At 34.8% G+C, this 21480-nt stretch overlaps 1 protein-coding gene across 12 annotated transcripts in view; it reads right to left on the bottom strand.

Moving 5' to 3' along the window:
• The window catches only part of LOC123839343 (sodium channel protein type 2 subunit alpha), an 81533-nt gene that overhangs the window by 19338 nt on the left and 40715 nt on the right, over window positions 1-21480 (bottom strand). For all 12 annotated transcript variants that reach the window (XM_045868710.3, XM_054506160.2, XM_045868717.3 and 9 more), the window contains 4 exons: window positions 21035-21391; window positions 15585-16064; window positions 5018-5138; window positions 753-907 (listed from right to left, as the gene is read on the bottom strand). In XM_045868710.3, coding sequence (XP_045724666.1) covers window positions 753-907; window positions 5018-5138; window positions 15585-16064; window positions 21035-21391 — 1113 coding nt within the window. The remainder of the gene's footprint in view (window positions 1-752; window positions 908-5017; window positions 5139-15584; window positions 16065-21034; window positions 21392-21480) is intronic.

The following is a 21480-nucleotide window of genomic DNA, read 5'->3' as shown; positions in this document are numbered from 1 at the left end:
GTGAGACTTCAGAGTTCCCTCTCTACTGGCATTAAAAGCGCAGGGCTGACCCTCTTTGCTCAAGTACATGGCAAGACGCAGGACTCTTAGTCAAAGTAGAGGCAGGCTTAGAGGTCTCCAGATACAAGACTATAATCCTAATGAAATCGACTCACCAAACCCTGTAGTGACTAATTGAAAAAATAAAAGAAATGCAGCCACATTTGTATCACCAAATGGGAAAACGGGTCATACTATTTTCATATGTTAATTAATATTTTGACCAAACTGACCCTTCCACTGAATGAAATCGGACATAAATTAAGTTTTAATGCTTTCACTTTGCTACTAGTCAGGAATTAAGTCAGTCTACTATTTGCCATTCACTATGACTGGCACTAGTGAATCAGCATGAACAAGACAAGTGAATTCCCTGCAAAATGGAGCTTATGTTAAGCAGTTTGATATTTAGCTGATGATCCCATATCTTGTCTGCATAATCACTCTTAATAAGAACTGCCTCTGATGACTCAAAGTCAGAAATATCTTTCTTTAAATATTATAGAAACCATAATCTGAGTTTGATTCAATCTGAGACCTACTCCACAACAATAAAAATTGCTATTTACTGAGGCTCACACTGTGCTAAGAATATCACACAATGTTCCGTACTTCACAAGCACCATATTTTAAAAACATACAACAAGAGGTTCATTAAGGGGGAAGGTAAAGAGTTTCAGTAAAAGAAAAGGAGTAGATCGTATGTCACCTACCAGTGCCCCACTGCTGAGTAGAATCATGAAGACAATGAAGGTTTCAAACCAGTTGTGCTCCACTATCTTATAGCAAGTTTTTCTCAAGTTCCACCAGAGTTTCCCTTTGCCTTCTTCTATGCTTATCTGACAACACTTGAACTTCCGCACACAGTCTACAATAAGTCAAAGTAAATGAAGAAAAAATAGTTACTCTTTGATTACGTACATTTGTATTGGTGGAAGACTCATCTACATTATTACCTGATATATTGTCAGTAACTATTTTTAAGATGGTTTCCACTTACACAAATGGAAATCATCTGCACGGTTTTTAAAATCACTCATTCAACAAATATTTTTATGTATATGTGATTATTGTAATGGATTATATTACATCATAAAAACATATAGAAAAACAGAAAGAAAATAAAATCACCAAAAGTTGATATTTCCATCTTATCCTTATGATTCCATTCATACATTGACATTTGAATTCTAAATAGTTCCCTTAATGGTATAATATACATATTTCCCTTTTATTGTATGTAAATAGAACTGTGAAAGGTTTCACAATACTTCTCTAAATAAGATTACCAGACTTAACCAGAATTTATAGAATTATTCCACTATTATTGAATATGTTGCTTTAATTTTGGCTATTATCAGCAACAATATTATAAACATCTTTGCGTAATTTGTGGATTACTACATCAAAGGCTTATCAACAAATATTTATTAAATCTCTATTGCATTCAAGGAGTTGTATTGGACAAAGTATAATAGTAGAATGTGTAAACATGGACTTTCTCTTAAAAAAGTGTGCCCTTTAGGGGCGCCTGGGTGGCTCAGTCTGTTAAGCATCTGCCTTCGACTCAGGTTATGATCCTAGGGTCCTGGGATCAAGCCTGTGTCCTCTCCCTGCTCAGTGGGGAGTCTGCTTGTCCCTCTCCCTCTGCCCATTCCCCCCCATGCTCCCTCTCTCTCTCAAATAAATAAATAAATAAAATCTTTTTTTTTTAAGTGTGCATTTTAAGTAGGGGACTTTTGTTCACAAATTCTATAGTTATAGAAAGCAAAAAAAAATTCACAAATTAAATAAGGTATGGTGAGAGTTGATTGGTATAGATTAATTTCTGATATTGAGCTTTACAGAGGAAATGAATTTCAGCTTAGACTTTGAGGGATATGTAAGAACAGATCTGGCACAGGAGCTATAAAGGAATGGAGAAACAATGACATCAATAAAACTCAATGATAGGTCTAGAAGTTGCATGAAGGAAAGAATTAGGAGTCAAGACTAGAAAAAACACTTAAGAGCCAATCTGAAAAAAGGAACTGGGGAGTCAGCTGGAGACTTTAGATTTTATATACTGTCCAATGAGTAAAACATTGAAGGATTTATTTGGGAGTTGTGAAGATTTACCTGATAAAAACACTGATTTAGAATGATCTCTGCCTATAAAAGGCACTGGATGGATAGAAGAAAGAAGATGAAAAAGGAGTTAAGAGTGCACGAAAAAAAAAGAATGCATGAGATTCAAACAAGGGTAACTGTGGTGACAGTGGTAAGGAATCAGAAGATACCATTGAGCTGACAGGACCTGGCGGCACACAGAATAGGAGGATGCTGGGGTGTGGGAGATGAGTCATGAGATAAGGCTTTAACCATGGAGAGGGCTCTTGATCAATGAATAGAAAAATGGAAACCTCATCTTGAAAAGAGCATAATATTTTACTGCACAGATATTTATCAGATGCTACTTTATAATGTCAGTCGGAGAGATCATATCCTTTGTTTCATGAAAATTTAACGATGTGCTATAAAATGTTATTAGCTTCTCATCTAAGAAATAAATAGCATTGTATTTGTTGTTTCTTTGAGGGCAAGATCTTTTTCATACTCCTGTTTCCCAAAAGATCAAGAAGATTTATATGCCCTGAAAATATTCATTGTATTAAATTAAATGGAACTAAATTTAGGTTTTTTTTTTTTTTTTCTCTAGAGAGGATATGAGATGAAAAAACAGTTTAAGAGAAAAAGACCAATTTTCGCGGGAATGATGAATGCCAAATTTGAGACATTAGTTTATTTCTGAGAAGAAAGGAAGAAAATGGGATAAGGAAGGGGAACAAAATGGGCCTAAACTCCATCTGTTTTATCTTAAATAAAAAGTCTGACGCAAATATGACAAAAGTATTCAAATTGTTAAAGTTGGTTGGTGGGCATCTACATATTATTCATTATTATTTTCTATAATGTTGTTATTCTATATCCTACAGAGAATATATTCTAAAATATTTCATACTTAAGTGGTTTTTTAAACTTTACAAAAGACAAATGTTGATAGTACCATAATTATTATTGCATAATTACTTATTATTTCCTTATTATTGTAGTATTCATGAATCTATTGTGACCCTAAAGATAAGCTAGCTAAGAGTAAAAACTAATTCCACAGAAATTATTTTTGTGATATACCACTTGAATGTTTTGGGAAGTCATATATTTTTTCATAATCAAGTAACTGCACTGGAATGTATGAAGACTTTTTGAAGAAAATAGCAAAGAGTGACTTCCCTCATAACTTATGCTGAACAAATAGCTCTCCCTCTGAAATTATTTAAAAATTCACAATTAATATTTAAGTATTTATTTTCACCAATGCATTAAAGTCCAAAATCAACAAGTATATGCAAAATAATCTTATGTAACAACCTTGAAAGAATCCATTGACGTCAATTGTGATTTCTAACATCTGTGTAATTACATATTCTAAAATTTGCTTGAATTTTAAATTAAAACAGCTTTAGTGTTCTTAATGTAAACATGCATAACCCAAATGAAACACTTTTAGAATTAGTTGTAATAAAATTGCATTACTAGTAACAATCTGAGACAGTCACTATCTTTATTTTTAATTTTTTAAGGATTTATTTATTCATTTTAGAGAGGGGGAGGGGGTAGAGGGAGACAGAGAGAGAAACCCAAGCAGACTCCCCACTGAGTGCGGAGCCTAATGCTGGGTTTGATCTCACGACCCTGAGATCATGACCTGAACCAAAATCAAGAGTCGGTTGCTTAGGGCAGTGAGCCACCCAGGCAGCCCTGAGGCATGTCACTATTTTTAAATTTTTGCTTAAGCAATTGCTATATAGTATTGATTTGAGACTAAGACATGATATGCATTATTAAACAGCTGTTAACTAAAAAAATGAGTTAAATGTGAAGTGATATCCAGGGTTTTAGAGAAATGTTCCTGTACCTACAATAGGGATTTATATAAGAAATGAAGAGAATTTCTTATCTTGTGGGAAGAAATTGTACTAAATTTTTCTGTCTCTTTGATCATTAGTGGTGCATTCCCACACAGTCTGGATTGGCCAGGTGACTTTGCTTTGGTGAACAGGACAGGAGCAAACCTGGCAAAGAGGAGGCTTGGCAGTTAGGCTTCCTCTCCTGCTCCTGTGCCTTCACCCCACGAACATACTTGCTCGCTGTGCGGAGGACAAGATTAAGAGTGGAGTGGAGCTGAGTCAGCCCAAGAGTCCATGCGAAACCTCAGGCTTGGAAGAGAGCCTATCCGAGATCAGCAAAACCATCTGGCTGGCCATGGACTTGTGAGCAAAAATATACGTTTTTTTGCTATATGCTAAGAAGTTCTGGGTTGTTAGATATACAGTATTATTGTTCAAGAGATAACTGATCCACACCTCAAATTACATAATTTTAGCTTTCTTCAGAAAATCCTCTTGGTATTAGTGGCCTGAGGGCATGGTGTCCCATATTAAAAACTCATAGTGTATTTTGGCATTTCATTATCTATTATCTATTATCATTCAGAACAAGTAAAAAAATTAATCTTGACAGATACAAATAACCATTACTCATGGACAGTTTTAAATGTACACTTGTCATTTACTCCCCATTGTAAGCTGACAAAACAGTAAACAATAAATTACCTCTTGGACCTTAAATTTTTTCTTCCTTTTTTTTTTTTAAAGCTAATGAGAGATAGGTTTGATTTGTCATTCTCTCTGATTCGATATTCTAGGAGGCCACTAAAACACCCATATAGTTAGCAGCATTTCTTAGTTGAACAGTATGCACAAAAATAGGAATGTCTGATCACATAAATCTTCTAAAAAATTATCTTTGTTTTGATACAGAAAAAAAACAAAAACCAAACAAATAAACGAATGGTCACTAGATAGAGATGATTAGAGGATGGGGAAAGAGATAGGTAAAGGGGTCCAGTGAGCTCACATGCACTGTTCCCACTTACCTTCCGTGAAACAGGCTTCAGGTTCAAGGGATTCTTCGGGTTCTACCTCAGGTTGCTCTCCCTCAGCGGGAGCTCCTATATCAACTGTGCTGCCTTCGGATGAACTAGTTGCATTTAGCTTCTGAAAATCAATTCCACAGAAAATCTTTTAAAATATTTTCTTTATAATATAAAAATTATAGGCGTGCCCTCAAGTCTTCTGTATGCATTTTCTTGATCTGTAATTCAAGAGTATCTTAAACATAATGCCAGTCCGCTTAGGAGAGGTGGGGGTCACAAGATTAGATGCAGTGCCACAGCGTATTTTTTTCTTTAAAAATATGGTGCTAACAACTTAAATAATTTTTGATTAAGCCCATGTATACAGATTCTGAAATAAAATCCTGAAGAGAGCTTTGTAAGCTGCCAGAGTCATATGGTCATCTGTGATCTTGCTTTTGTAAATTAGCTTGCAAATGGTATAGTTTGTTTTATTCTAAAATTGTGACCCAACCAACGAAAGCTGCACAAGTGTATTTTCATGTCAAATGCAGAAAAGATTGATCCAATGCACATAAACAGCAACAATCTAAATTTATCCACTTTTCATTGACATGAAAACATATACCACTAGTTGTTATTAAATATATTCTATAGTTTTCTAATTCAGAAAAGAGCAGCACATTGTTAGCTTTATAGCAAGAGCTGGTATTTTGCATTCTCTTTGGCCAATGCACCCCTGTGTTTCATTGTGCATTTGGAAACTACTTGTTACTCTGGCACTCTTACCTGTCCCGTTAATACGGGGAGAAGTGAATCTTTGGCAGTCACTTTGGTTTCCTTTAGGCTACATCAAATACCACCAAAAGAAAAATATAATAGAAAGAAGTTGTTTTGAACCTTGACATACAACAAACTTTAGCCAGGTCAGGGTGTTAAAGGGATCAGCTAAAAATAAAGGGATCCAAGTCTTTAGCCTGGTCTTAAAATGCTGCAGGAATGACACAGGGCCAGGTATGAGTGCCACATGGAATCAGAGTAGTTTGGGCCACAGCATTCCCGGACCTGTTACAATGTTATTACCATTAGTGCATAACATTAGGAAATGGCTGAGCTGATAAGAGCTACTTTATAAAGGGGATGAGGTAAGCACATGATAAAATGCACACTGAAGTATGTTGAACTACTACAAAGTGGATATTGTAGTCAGTACTAGAAACACTCTACTCATATTTGAGCTAAGGATTATATGGATCTGCTCTGGGAAGCTGGTTCCTTTATTTTATGAAAATCATTTTCTTTATTTAAAATATTTACTTGGCATAGTGATGCTGATGAAGTAAAACTATTTATATATGATAACTATGAGACTGAAAACGCTTTTGTCTCATGTAATTTAACAGTATCAGTGATAGAGGCATAAATATTAGATATGTCTATCTTCTTAGAACCAGTTTCAGGACTATTTTTTAATTTGACTGAAACAGTTAAATCAAGGATTATATATTATAAAATGCTTGAAGTTTGTTGAATTCTTCTCCTGCTCACCAGGTGTATCACAATAGTAGACAGATAATCACGATATCTTTGTCCTTAAAATTTAAATATATTTAGTTTTAAGATGAAATGTCAAAGTGAGAATATTTATTACACATATTTTAATTTTTCAGACTTCTAATTTCTTATCCTTTGTCTTTTGGTTAGACTCTTTGATAATATAGCTGTGTTTAGGTACGTGTAATTGACTAAGATATGACCAAATTATCCTCTCATTCCAATTCATCTGACTCGAATAAAATTGTTACATATTAGGGAGCTGAAGATACTGATCTTTTCATTTGCAGGATGTTGAAACATGGCAATCGGAAAAACTGAAGCTTAGTCATACCTAATCTAACTGCAGACAGCCCACAATAAGAAATGGAACACATTCCTTTTAGGAAAAAAGGGTAACACTGTAAACAGAGATTGGGGGAAGACTTAGGGGCGAACCCAAGGGAAAAATGAGGCTCCATATTCAGAGTACTCCATATGCTCAGGCTGGCATTAGTGAATGATTGCATTACAGCCTATCAGGGCTGGGTATGTCACAGGTACTCAATAAATATTGTTTAAAAATAATGAATGAATGATTTCTCCATAACAAAATGAAGGTTAGCTCTTGACACTGATGGGGAGAAGTCATCAGAGAACAAATTCCAGTGAATCTTGGTTTGAAATGTTCCAGAGGATCCCTGTAACGTCAACTATCACACCTTTCATTTGGTGCAGCTCCTTAATACTAACATAGAAGTAATGTCTTTTTATTGAAGCCAAATATTTGTGTTTTTAAAGGTCAGGTTACTACTTTTTTATAAGTGCAACATGAAACTATTTTGTCTCTAGAAGACATATAGCACAAGACTTAATCTTTTGAGGCAAAGATACTACTTTTGCCATCTCTGTGTCCCTAGTACCTATCACCAATGTTTGTGTTTAATAGATGTTTGTCAAGTAAATGAATAAATGACCAGTGCATGGACTCTTTTATTCTGCCAGTAACTACTTCTGACACCGCCTATCAAATACTTTTACATTCAAGGGAATACAAATAATATCCCCACTTAGGTGCAGAGTAACACAAATCCTTTAAGATTCTGAATTGTATAAATAATGGCCAACAACTTTTAGAATTAGGAGTGTTGTCTCAACATCAGGTTCTCAATTATTCAGACCTAAAATCATTCTACAACGAAAACTGTAGTTTAACTCTGGAGTTAGTAAACTAACACTGAATCATCCTGACAGTGTTTTCTTTCTTTTCACTCTTTATAGTTAGATCTGCAGTCCCATTGGTGAATGGAATCTTTTTAAGGAGAAGCAATCTCCTCCTTCTCCATCTTCCCTCTGATATGGAACAGTAACCAATCTGGTGTCTATTTAGAGAAGGAAATGTGGCTTTAAATACCTTGTCATAAGTGATAGTGAGTCAGTAACTGGACTCTAGATCTTCTGTACCCTATTTTACCAGAACTTCCTAGAGAATTTTTTGATGATTCATAAGTAAAACCAACCTTTATCAGTATAAAATATTTAGTAGACATGGTATGTAGTTAAATGTTGTAGGTTCAAGATAGTGCTTGTGATATTATTGATTCCCATGTTTTGTGACTATGAACTTAGTATTAGTTCAATTTATATTCATATTCCTATATGTAATTAATGTAGAGTAGAACTAAATATTCATTGGAATATTAAATGAACAAAAAGTAAACAATAACCGAGATGTAGGCAAGAAACTGTGATTTATAAAATCTTTCTTGATAACATCAATCCAATGACTTCCTTAAAATTACATAAGAGGCAAATATCATAATATAAAATATGTCAAGTAAAAGTTAAAATGTGTAAAGAATCCATAAAAATCAAAGGAATCTAGTTAAGACTATAAAACTCCAGCTTCAGATATGGTCATAATTATAATAAATCCTATCGTACAAATTCACCAAATAGAACTGTCAAATATACATCATTATATGGAACTTTTAGAGCTCATGTACTTGAAGAATTTTCAACTAAAGGTTGCTTGCAAATGCTCCAAACTAGGCATGATCCACTGCAAAATACCACATGAGTAAGAGACCAAAATATGAATTGGCTAGAAATAGAACCAATTCTATACTTTCAAGTTCTACACTTGGCAAGTTTTATATTTCCCTTTGGTAAAATTTAAATGCTTAGGTTCCCTTTTTATTTTTTGTGCTTATTTATTAGGAAATAAATGAACTAAATGATATTGTTAGAGTACCCTTGCCTAGTTAAATTTTAACAAAATATGATGTATTCTAGTATCAGGATAGTAAAGAGATCAAACAGGAATAGCCAATTGTTACTTGCTATGAATAGCACTGGCAATAATTTATTTTCAGGGGGAATATTACATGAACATTTGTTTTAATGAAAATCTCATACTATAGGACTCTTCCTATTGAAAATCTGCTGGATTCTTGTTGGAATATTAAATGCTAATATTTGCTAAATGATCTAATAAATAAATATCAAGGCACATAATATTTCATTTTGTATTTTTAAACATTCTATCTCTTTTACTTTTCATGTCATTGATATATTACTATTAAACACTGACATGCCAAACTAATAGTCTTTCTTTCAGAAAGTAAAAGTATTTTTTAAAATAATTAATCACAGCAGGAAAAGGGAGAGAAAACATCATTTGCTATTTTTTTCATAGGCACACTTGTTTTTCGTTATAAAATTGAGATACATTTTTACGGGAAATATAATTATTACAAAGATTGCATATAATATTATAAAGATTTTATATAATTTAGAAAAGAGGTATATTCTACTCTGATTCAATAAAAGGAGCTGGGATTTTAAAGAATGAAATAGCTTCAAATATAGATTAAATCAAATATTTCATATCTAAATATTTTGACCCCCAAGAATGACAATCCTTTGTTCCACATGGATCTTAATTCAAATTTATATTTAAGGAGCTCTGGGTTATTTTCCATGAAAAATCTTAACACTAGAACAATGAAAGTTATAATCTTGCTTGCTTTGGGATAAGCTTAAGGCCAAAGTGGCACATTAACACCAGAAAGGGATTGTTGGTGTTACGGTCTTAATAAGGAAGATGGCAAAATCAAACATATGACAAAAAGTATCATTGGTATTATACTACATTACCCAGAAATCATTTCTGTCTTTATAATGGATACATTACACAATTTTCAAACCATAAATTGGATTTGAAGTATCCATGTTGGTCCAGCAAAAGTAAGCCTTATATCATGTTGGCCTACTCCTCAGCAGATAGATAGTGACCCAAAGACACACATGTTTAGTCCAAGAACAAAATGGATATTAAGAGCTTTTTTTCTCCCTTAATCACTATCCTACTGGAAAACTTTCCTTCAAGGACTAAACATTCTCCAGGATAAAATAGTAAGTGGGTTCTCACTGAATCCTTCCCACCAAAACCTTCTCTTACATCTTTTCCCCTCTCCCACCCCTTGTACTGGATTTAGTATACTCTTTTATGGAGCAGACAATGTTTCCTGAGGGAGGATAAGAGACATATTCAAGGACATTGAAAACTGTAATAATGTAAGAGTTAAGAATAAGTAAGTCAATTTAAACCAGTTTCTGCTTAGTTTGTGTTTCACCATATGTACTCCAATAAATCTCCAAAATAAACTGGTAGGTAATATATCTATCTGATTATCACTTTCTTGGTATACCTGTCTATTCAAGAACTTGGAATATGGGATTCTCAGGAAATAAGGAAATGAACCTTCCCTTTTTCCTAGAAACTGGGAAAAACAAGCTATTATCCTAAGGAGTCAAGTCCCACACTTTTCTGAAGAATTAATAAATTATAGGGAAAAAATTCTCTCTAGTCCTTGTGGGTATACGTATATCTGTGTTTCATTGTGAACGCTTATATATCTTGGGTCCTATTTTATGTCATTCTTCAATATACAAGGCATTATCTTTCAAAAGTCTAGAGTGCCAGGACTGAATATTTTGTTCCAAAGTATAAAAGAATACTATAAGAATGACATAATCATTGCTCCTTTCCAGAGAGCCAAATATGCTTATATTGGGGTTGTTTTACAGTTTTAATGGCAGAAGAGGAAACTGCACTTAAGTGACAAAGTATTTAATTAACATTTCTTAAGAAAATAACTAAATCGCACCGAGCAATTTGGTTAACATATTTGAGTACAAAACTATGATTTCAACATTAGGAAATGCAAAGTCCACCAAATGGACCCCAAAGTGGGTTACACTCATTGCCATGATCAATGACAAGGGAGGTCCTTTCATTGAAAAACACTAAAGGACCTCACAAGGATTCTCTTCCTATATAGGACTTTGTAGTGCATGACATATTTAAATAATATTCTTCAGGAGAAAGTTTTCCAGCAGGTCTGGATGAAACAAGGAAAAACAAAACCACAAAGGACAGAGGAGCAACCAAGTAAAGAAGGTGGATTCCAGATCTATTTTCAGAATGAATATCCCACCTAAAAGACCATTATCTTATTTTTTTGGTGTACAAAAAGCATTTTTTTCCCCTTTTCTTTCAGTCTTAGGAGTTTTAGGGGTAGATATCAACAGAATTTCCAAGGTAATCATATTCCAAATGTAAAATACTTTTGGTCAATTGCTGAATAAAGCAATGTCATTTTCTCTGTAATGAAGCAGATTAAAAATTGTACCCACACTGCTAGCAGCCAAAATATAAACATTCCAATTCATTTACATTATTATCACATCAAAATACCCTTTAGGCAGTTTGCACATGAATAAGGAATTACTTTGGTTTGCAGAATACCCTTCAGACAAACTTAATATAAGACAGTGAACAAAAAATTACCAATAAAGTACACCCATTGGGGTTATATTAAAAAAAAGGGGGTGAGAAAGCTTTTCTGCAAGTTTTTCAAAGAGCACCTACATTTCTTCTTTAAGCCCTTAGCATGTTCAAAACTCTGCAGCATTAAATGGAAATTAAATAATCCATAAAGGCATGCACTTTTATTTTTCAATGAATATAATTTCTATTAAAATCTATGTAAGAAGATTAGCAACTAAATCATTGTTTTAAAAAGTTAGGGTTGCCAGACTTGCCTGACCATGCTTTATATGACTCAGCATAAGAGCAGCTGTGCATATTTTTATTTTACTGCCAATGGATGGGCAAGGAATGTAGCTGAGTAACATGCAGGCCAGTCAAAATTCATTTAGAAACTGATTATATTTATATATGTACAACTTGCTTGGGTAACCTGGGTAAAAGTGGTGGCACGAGCCTCTGGCTGGTTAAAAAACACCAGAGCTGCACTCTTGATGGCTCCAGCTTGATTTTACCCCTGTGAGAAGTAAGAACGGTAAGCAGTGAAGGTCACCATATTGTACTAGTAAATTTCACTTTGAAAAATAATCATTCAAGCATGGCTTCAACATTATTAAAACTCTAAAAGAGAAATCAATCATTCAAAATCACAAACTATGAAAGGAATTACATTAAATATAGTCAAATAATGTTGAGTTAAAGCATACATGATTATAACACGGTAAACTCTAGAGAATCCATAGAAAGGTATCAAAGAATCACACAACTTTGTCAAAGACATAGAGGATTTAGTTCAAACACCCAAACAACCTCCGAGTCCACTTGGTTAGTCTGTCCTATAAAAAGGGATTTTCAGGCATTCCGAAATTTTTAAAGTGCCATATTTTTTCCTTTAATTAAAAAAATTATTTAGAAAAGAATATCAATAACCTTCACACCATTTCTTACTACTCTACATGTAATATTTAACAGCACACCCCATCCCACCATTTAAAAAAATGAACAGACAAAAATAACTAGAAGACAGAACACTGAACAGATATTCCAGGTAGGAATATTTGGAACTCTTGGATAATTCTCTCAAATCTCTTTTGTTTTCTAGTATAGAGCTACTAGGTAAAACACCAAATGATTAAAACCTGCACACTTCTCTTCCTAGACTTTTGCCCTAATTTTTTATGAGTTTATATTTGGGAAGTTTGATATAAAGATATACTTGAAAATTTCTCCAAATAATAAGTTTTAGCAACCGGGTAACAATCTCTATGGTGAGAACGAATCAAAAGGACTCCACAGCCAAAGCAATAAAATAATTCTATTTCCAACGGGCAGATCAGTTCTTTGCCTCCAATTCCAAAGTAATGACTTCACTTATGTTATTTTGGAGTACTTAATTGAAACACAAAACAAATGAAAAAGCTTAATGGTAACTGGAAAGAGAGTCTGGATTTTCCTACTATAAGCCCCACCTGACTGGACATTTCTCCTGTGTCAAACATAATGATTTGAGGTGAGGCAAAAATACATGCAGTTTTGGAGAAGCCTGAGGCTTTAAAATTTCTGAAAATTAAAAAGACTGGATGCCAAGTTAACTACACCTCAAAAGATACTCAAACTTAGCCAAAGGTTTAAACTGACTGATGGCTTTAACGTTTGATTCTTCATAATTTATTCTTGGTTTATATGAAATACTCTAAAATTAAACATACATAAAAAGAAAAATTGAAAAAAAAAAGAAAAATTGGCTTCCCTTACAGTAAATATTTGCTATTTGGTATAATGTCAGGATAACAAGAGGGGAATATATAGTAAAATTTAATGACCCACTTCTATTTTCTAAATGCTGGCTTCAGTTTCTAGTAATATACAATAAGAACAATTAGGCCCCACCCTTTCCTTCAGCACAGCCCAACCAACTACGCTTATCCAAAATTTTATTAACCATATATTAAGATATTATTAAATTTTAAAATAATGGCCTTATTAGTAAACATTTGAGTTCAACTAGTTACAGCAATTTGTTGCCTCAGGCTATAAAGTTTTATAATTTTCCCCTTGAATCACATCACTTATTTTGTGAAACTAATAACTATGGCCTTGTTATTTACCCGTTAATTTAATTTAATTTAATTTTTTAAAAGATTTTATTTATTTATTCATGAGAGACAGGGAGAGAGAGAGGCAGAGGCAGAGGGAGAAGCAGGCTCCCTGCTCAGCAGGGAGCCGGATGCGGGACTTGATCCCAGGACCCTGGGATCATGACCTGAGCCGAAAGCAGACGCTTAACCGTCTGAGCCACCCAGGCACCCTTACCCGTTAATTTTAATACCTCTATTTAAACTTTCTCTGGGGTGCCTGAGTAGCTCAGTCAGTTAAGCGACTGCCTTCGGCTCAGGTCAAGATCCCAGGGTCCTGGGATTGAGCCTCGCATCGGGCTCCCTGCTCAGCAGGGAGTCTGCTTCTCCTTCTCCCCCTGCTCATGCTCTTTCTCACTCACTCCCTCTCTTTCAAATAAATAAAATATGTTTTTTTTTTTTTTAAAGAAGATAGCAGGAGGGGAAGAATGAAGGGGGGGAAATCAGAGGGGGAGACGAACCATGAGAGACTCTGGACTCTGAAAAACAAACTGAGGGTTCTAGAGGGGAGGGGGGTGGGAGGATGGGTTAGCCGGGTGATGGGTATTAAAGAGGGCATGTTCTGCATGGAGCACTGGGTGTTATGCACAATGAATCATGGAACACTACATCAAAAACTAATGAGATAATGTATGGTGATTATAACATAATAAAAAAACATAAATAAATAAATAAACTTTCTCTGGATTTCATGTTTAACATCTACTTCTACCTAATCACAGAATTAACAATACTTATCTTAAAACAAGAAAGAATGAAAAATAGCATATTCTTCAGTAATTTTAGGTAATCAGCATGGGAATACTGACTGAAACAGCTAAGGTTTCCTTCATAGAAATATATTTTTGTTCATAATTTTATTAACTAATGTCCAATTTTTGTGACTGTTACACTACTTAAATTTTATCCTTCAGTGCCTCAAGCTCCCCAGTCCTCTGTCTTTCTTAGAATGAAAATAGTATTGGAGGTCTTTCTCTTCCTGTCAACCAATTCAAATGACAAGAAAGAATGAATCTTTGCCTTTGGCTGTTATTTTTATTTGCTTATGCAAGCTTTAATCACTGGGAATTCTGTTTTCATTTTTGTATGGTTAAACAATTAAACACTAAGGGTTTAAATTCTTTCTTCTCTTTATCCCCAACTCTGTGCTTATTAACCTAGAAACAAATTAAAAGCATACTGTGGTACTCATACTTTTCTAGTAAATCAAAGAATACTTTAAACTGCCGAGACTGGTACTGCAGTTGATAAACTCAGAATTTTACATATTCTAACATATCATGACTTGTTGTTTGTGTAGACAGCATGCTCTGGGCTCAGTAGGGTTACACATTTTCAGCATGAGTCATTACTACCTTCATTTCCTTAAAAAAATTATTTACTTCAGAAACATGAAACTATATGTAAACACCAAGCCAAGATCCCAATCAGATTTTTCATGAATAAAAATGCCTGTGCAAACTAAATAAGATCACATTTTATGAAGTATTTCATAAAAGCCAAGTGAGAGGGGTGCCTGGGTGGCTCAGTCATTAAGCGTCTGCCTTCGGCTCAGGTCATGATCCCAGGATCCTGGGATCGAGCCCCGCATCGGGCTCCCTGCTTGGCGGGAAGCTTGCTTCTCCCTCTCCCACTCCCCCTGCTTGTGTTCCCTCTCTTGCTATGTCTCTGTCTGTCAAATAAATAAATAAAATCTTAAAAAAAAAAAAAAAGCCAGGTGAGAATTGGAACTGCCCTCTCACCAAGTATTTTTCTAGTACATAAAAAAACCCACCATTGTGGGAGAATTAAAAGGAAGAAAATGAACAAACTGAGGCATTTTCACAAATCTCAAGTTATTTTCAGATAATTAAATTCATATTAATCTGAATATTAACATTATCAATAAATCAAAATGGCGAATATTTGAAAAAACGAGTCAGCATACCAAATTCATCTGTCGTCAACTTACCTATCACCAATTTTGCCATAGAAAGTGTGTCAATAGATACTTTCTATTTTCTTACAGAGATAAAACATAACTTTAATGTGGACTCCTAGTTTAAAGCATACGTGATGTCAAAATATCTTATTTAAAAATTCCTACCTCTTTGCTTTCTTCCATATCTGACTCGCTGCTAAATTCTTCAGTGTTTAAATTTTCAAAGTCAGACTCTCCGACAGCAATTGGTACAGTCACAGTGAGGCTGGGGTTGTTGATGAATGACATGTAATCGCTTTCATCCACAACGTATTTTTCCACACTGCTGCCTATGCCACTGGTGGTCCCATTCCCATCTTTGAGATAATTGAGATCTTTGCCTATTTCTATAGTGGTGTGGTTGGAAATACAGCTGTCTTTTTTGTTATTCAGATCTTCAAGAGGTTTAATTTCATCTAAGGCTTTCTGCTTTCTAACAAAGGCTTTCTGAATAAATTCACGTAGTTTTCTTTTAACATAATCGATTCCCTTCTGCATTCTTCCCACGGCAATCTGGAGATTGTTCATTTCATTATCATCATCGGTGGCGGCGAGGTTGTCGGAACTGAACGAACTCAGGAGCAAGGCCAGGAAGAGGTTCAGAACCTACACATAGTAGGAAAATAGGTGATGAAAACGGTGAGCGCTGTGAATTGTGTAAGACTGATGAATCACAGACCTGTACCTCTGAAACAAATAATACATTGTATGTTAAAAAAAAAAAAGAAGATAGCAGGAAGGGAAAAATGAAGGGGGGGAATCGAAGGGGGAGACGAACCATGAGAGACAATGGACTCTGAGAAACAAACTGAGGGTCCTAGAGGGGAGGGGGTGGGGGGATGGGTCAGCCTGGTGATGAGTATTAAAGAGGGCACGTATTGAATGGAGCACTAGGTGTTATACGCAAACAATGAATCATGGAACACTACATCAAAAACTAATGATGTAATGTATGGAGATTAACATAACATAATAAAAAAATAATTCCACTATCAATATATACATCTATTAAAAAATAAAACGTTAAAAACAAAACATGGACTTGTATATGCTATGACTGTCTTGGTCTTAATTCAATAAAAACATAGATATCCACTCAAAAAAAATAAAAAGAAAACATTGTGTTGTTTCAGTTGCTGTTAAGTATAAATTTTCCAAGATTGCTCTTATACCTCATTTTTTTACCAATAGATATTCCTTTTAGTTTGTGATAAACTATCCTGAAAAAAAGTCAATGAAATAAATACCTGTCCAATATCAAGTAATACTATTAACACTATTTCCTTTTTAGTCATTACAAAAGTACTTAAACCCCTATTATGTGAAACTTCTAAATTAAGTTCAGTTCCAAAAGAGAAATCTTAGTTATCTAGATAACTATAACAGTGAACAAAGAAAAAAAATTTTATTTGGGATGCTAAGTATTTTCCCCATGTAACCTGGATTTTCCAGGACACTGATAATTTATTTTAACTTTATTCCTAAAACCAAAGATAATTCTAATACATTTAAACATGATTTTGTTTTTATGTATTTGTACCAATTTTTGCACCAGACAACTTAACCAAATTAGAAAAAAAAAATACCTATTGTTAGATCAAAAGTCACAGTTTTTGGTTCAGAAAATCATGGCCACTAGATCTATACAATGGCTGGAAATATCTATAAAAAATGGTTATTATACAATAACCATGATGTTAATATTGAGTTAAAGACTGTGGAATCAAGATACTGCCATGGACAAAAATCACTAATTAGTCTCTAACTTGAGTCTCCAAAAATAGGCCCCACTGGTATGAGCGAGTGAAAAGATTAGTGACAATAAACCCACTGTATGTACTCAAAAGATGTAATTTATTAATGAATTGGGTACTCAGATGGGCACAAGACCAAGTTGTATAATTTTTTTTCAGGATTTGATTGATAATTTTATGAGTCTCTGATTATTGAAGCATATAAAATGACAGAAGGATATAGTACTAAAGGGAGCCAAAGGCAAAATGTAAGTAATAAAAAAGACGAATCCTAGAAAAGACTTTAAGTAAAACTCCAATGAAAAAGATGCTGCATTCTTGCTACATTCCTATCTTTCCAATAAGCTAATAAGGCCTAAAGCTCCTTTGTTTAGCCAGTTACAAGTTAGTCTAACAAATGGTAATAGGAAATGTAAAAATGTGTAAGAGCCAGTAAGGACTTCACATAATCTGTGAGTCTATATTGACATTTCTCAATTGCTATACCATGGCTGCTGGTGTTCATACTAAGACTTACTCCTTTACCAATAAAATCATATTTTATTGTGATTTGCCTTTGAATTTATTATTTAGATGAAAAATAGATGAAAAGAAAAAATTAAATGCTACATTTTGTTGTTTATCCATAATGAAACTGAATTTTGGTGTCATAATTGTTTTCTAGATTTGATTTCTGAAGGTTATTAATGAACTGTCTTTGTCTATTAGGACATTTTTCTTGATATGTATCGATCGACCCTCCCAGAGTGAGATACAACTTATATTTCCTCTTCGAAGTGCTGAGGCAAGGACTCTATTTGTAAGTGTGTCATTTACTGTTATAGCTGTATGGCCTGCTCCCCTTTCTTGTTAGAATGAGTGTGGGGCAGTCTGTGGCCCCGCCTCTGTCTCGTCTGTGGACCAGTCATGGCAGTGATTACTGACACTTCTTGTGGTGGAGCACCGTAAGAAGTTTGTGGGAGTTCAAAAGGGGTTATGTCAGCTTGCCTTTGGGGGACCTTTCTCTCTTCAGTGAGGATGAAAAAGAAAAATTATAGGAGGCAGTGCACAAAGTTCATTCCGCCTTGTTTAAGCAAATGTAATATGAACACATTTCCTTACTGGTGGTAAAAATGACAGATATTATTACTACCTTAGCTACTCCAGAAATACACCCAGGATATCCCAAAAGGGGGAACTTTTAAGCTGATAGTCAAAAAAGAAAGGAGAGCCTTTAATTTTTTCCTTAAAGGTACGGAATTTCAATGTATGCATGTAGAAGGAAAGGATTATTTTACAGACTATATCTCTTTAATCATATATAGTAATCCAAATTTTTAAAAAAAGATTTTATTTATTTATTTGAGAGGGAGAGAGAGCGCACAAGAAGGGGGATGGGCAGAAAGAGAGGGAGAAGTAGACTCCCCGCTGACCAGGGAGCCTGCCGTGGGGCTCCATCCCAGGACCCTGGGATCATGACCTGAGCCGAATGCAGACACTTAACCAACTGAGCCACACAAGTACCCCTACAGTAATCCAAATTTATATGTCCAAATGTCATCCATAGGTACCGATGCTTCTGAAATTCTCCTTTCAATTTGAATCTTCTGTATAATTACATGTCAGATTTGTCTTATTTCTGTAAATTAATAGATTATATGGGATATGTTGAATTTCTTTCTCTTTAAATCCATTCTGCATTTTCCACTTGCTCATTGTTAGCTTCCTAATAAAAAGCCATCTGTAGCTCTGAATTGCCTACAAAAAAATCCAATTTTGTTATGCACAATTGGCCTTTTCATAAATTAAACTCTACACAGTCTAGGCCTACATTTAACTTTCTACTACTCCGACTATGGATTCCCTGCTGCAGTTTGATCTGTTCATTCTTTGTTGTCATAAAGGATTCTGTTCTTTGCCTTTTCTTCTTTTCTTCCAATATATGACAAATATATATATATATGAAATCAAACCAAATCTATAATACAAGCCTATGACTTTTTGTTTCTGTCCTGGGTAACCCCAGGACTATCTCTTCCTGTCCTACGCAATCCTGTACTTCCCTGAAAGCAAGCAAATTGTATTGGGGTTTGCGGTGGCTATAAAATATATTTACAAATTATTTGTTACTCCTCCATTCAAAAGTTAAAGCCTAATTCCTTCTTAAGTGTGAGGTTTTTCTTAGTGACTAGCTCTGATGAATACAACATGGCAGAAGGGACAGTGTAGGACCTCAAGATTAGAACACAAAGCCTTCTCCTTGCCTTCTCTCTCATGTCACCTGCTCTGGGAGAAGCCAGCTGCATGTCCTGAAGACAGTCAACAATCCTATGGAGAGGTCCATGTGGAGAGGAACTGAGGCCTTGTGCCAACAGCCAAAGAGTAACTGGGACTTCCTGTCAAAAGCTACGAGAGGGAGGCTTCTTGGAAGCTGATCTTCCAGCTTCAGTCAAGATAACTGGGGCTCTAGCCAACAACTTGATAACAACCTTATGACAGACCTGAGCCAGAACCACCCAGTTAAGCTGCTCCCAAATTTATGATCTACAGAAACTAGAGATAATAAATATTTGTTGTTTTAAGTCACTGTTCACATTTCTGGATTGCACAGTGCTCACGTTTCTTGTTACTTCAAAAATAGGTCTGCAGTATCTAAGCTAATATTGAGGAGGCTGAAATCTGCAAATGAATAGAAATAAACGATTACCTTTTGCCTTTTTTCCTCTCCCTTTTTTCTTCCTTTGGGGGAATTGGAGGTTACTTTTATGTGAAAGGAGATTAAGTCTATAAATTACATATTTTAAAATATGGTTATGTCAGTCCTTGTTCTAGTCCACTGGATTGGAACTTAATCAATCAACTCAGAATAATTACTTAATATGTAAAGTATAAGAACCTGACCCCCTCATTGAATCTATCGTCTTCTCTTCCCCATCCACTGGGTCTACTATTGCTTGGCTTGTGACCGTCTACTTTTCTTCCCACCAAGCTAAATCTTACATCTTAATTAAAGATAATTCAGGTTCAAACTCCTTGACAAAGCCTGCCTTGATAATCCTTGCCAAAACAATGTTTACACTTTGTGAACTTGACATATAGCATTTTGTTTTTACATTTTTGACACATATTAGATACTTCTACCTTTACTCCTGTTTGAGTAAGTCATATCATGGTGTGTATATATATATATAGATATAGATATAGATATATGTATCTTCTTATCATCTTTTCTGTGCCTCCAGGACTCAGTAAAGATGTATTGGGAATGGTTCATTTGACATAGACATGATAATAAGTGATTCTTGAGTCAGTGTTACTTGCTGATACTGTAGTTCCTAGGCACCAAATAACTCATGTGCTTTTAATGGATTGAGATGATCGTTAATTTTTTTTAACTCCAATTTGCAGGAAACCCAAATCTGAAACATCTTCCAGTGATACAATTGTTGATACTTAAAAATAAAGTGAGTGACTATTCTTAGTAACACATCCATGCTTTAATACAAGAACTAAAAGATAAAAGCCAGAAATGGCCCTCTCCATGGAATAGTAAGAAGTATAGTGATGAAGAACAACTCTGGTTTAACAGTTTGTTATATGCTATATGTTATATGTTATATGTCAATTATATAAAACTGGAAAAAATAAAAATAAACAATAAAATATTTTTTAAAAAGTTTATGTGGGTCTCAATAGTCTAAACTATATGTGGCTCCTGCAATACTGAATAATTAAGCACTGATTTTAAAAAAGCCAAAAACATAAAACATTCCTCAGTTGAACATACTTTTTAATGGTTACATTTCTTTTACTAAAAATAAGGAAAATGTTTTTACTACATACCACCAGGTTTCCAATCACCATGACCATCATGAAGACAGTAAGGCACATGGTTTGGCCAGCGACCTCCATACAGTCCCACATGGTCTCTATCCACTCTCCACACAGCACGCGGAACACAATCAGGAAGGAATGGAAGAAGTCATGCATGTGCCAGCGTGGGAGCTCACAATCATTGGAGATCTTGCAGACACATTCTTTGTAGCTCTTACCAAAGAGCTGCATGCCGACCACGGCAAAAATGAAGACGATGATGGCCAACACCAAGGTGAGGTTACCAAGAGCCCCCACAGAATTACCAATGATCTTTATCAGCATATTCAGGGTGGGCCAGGATTTTGCCAATTTGAAAACTCGGAGCTGGAAACAAAAGTGAGATGGCTCTTAGTGCCCTGCCCTCTAAAGAATCTGTAAATTTATTTACAGGGAAAATCCATGGCATAATTGTC

The sequence above is a fragment of the Mirounga angustirostris genome, unplaced genomic scaffold (genome assembly GCF_029215605.1).
Source record: "Mirounga angustirostris isolate CCGP_5_RB_7025 unplaced genomic scaffold, mMirAng1.0.hap1 SCAF_3, whole genome shotgun sequence".
NCBI lineage: Eukaryota > Metazoa > Chordata > Mammalia > Carnivora > Phocidae > Mirounga > Mirounga angustirostris.
Note: the sequence above shows the minus strand (reverse complement) of the source record. Positions and strands in the feature narration are given on the sequence as shown.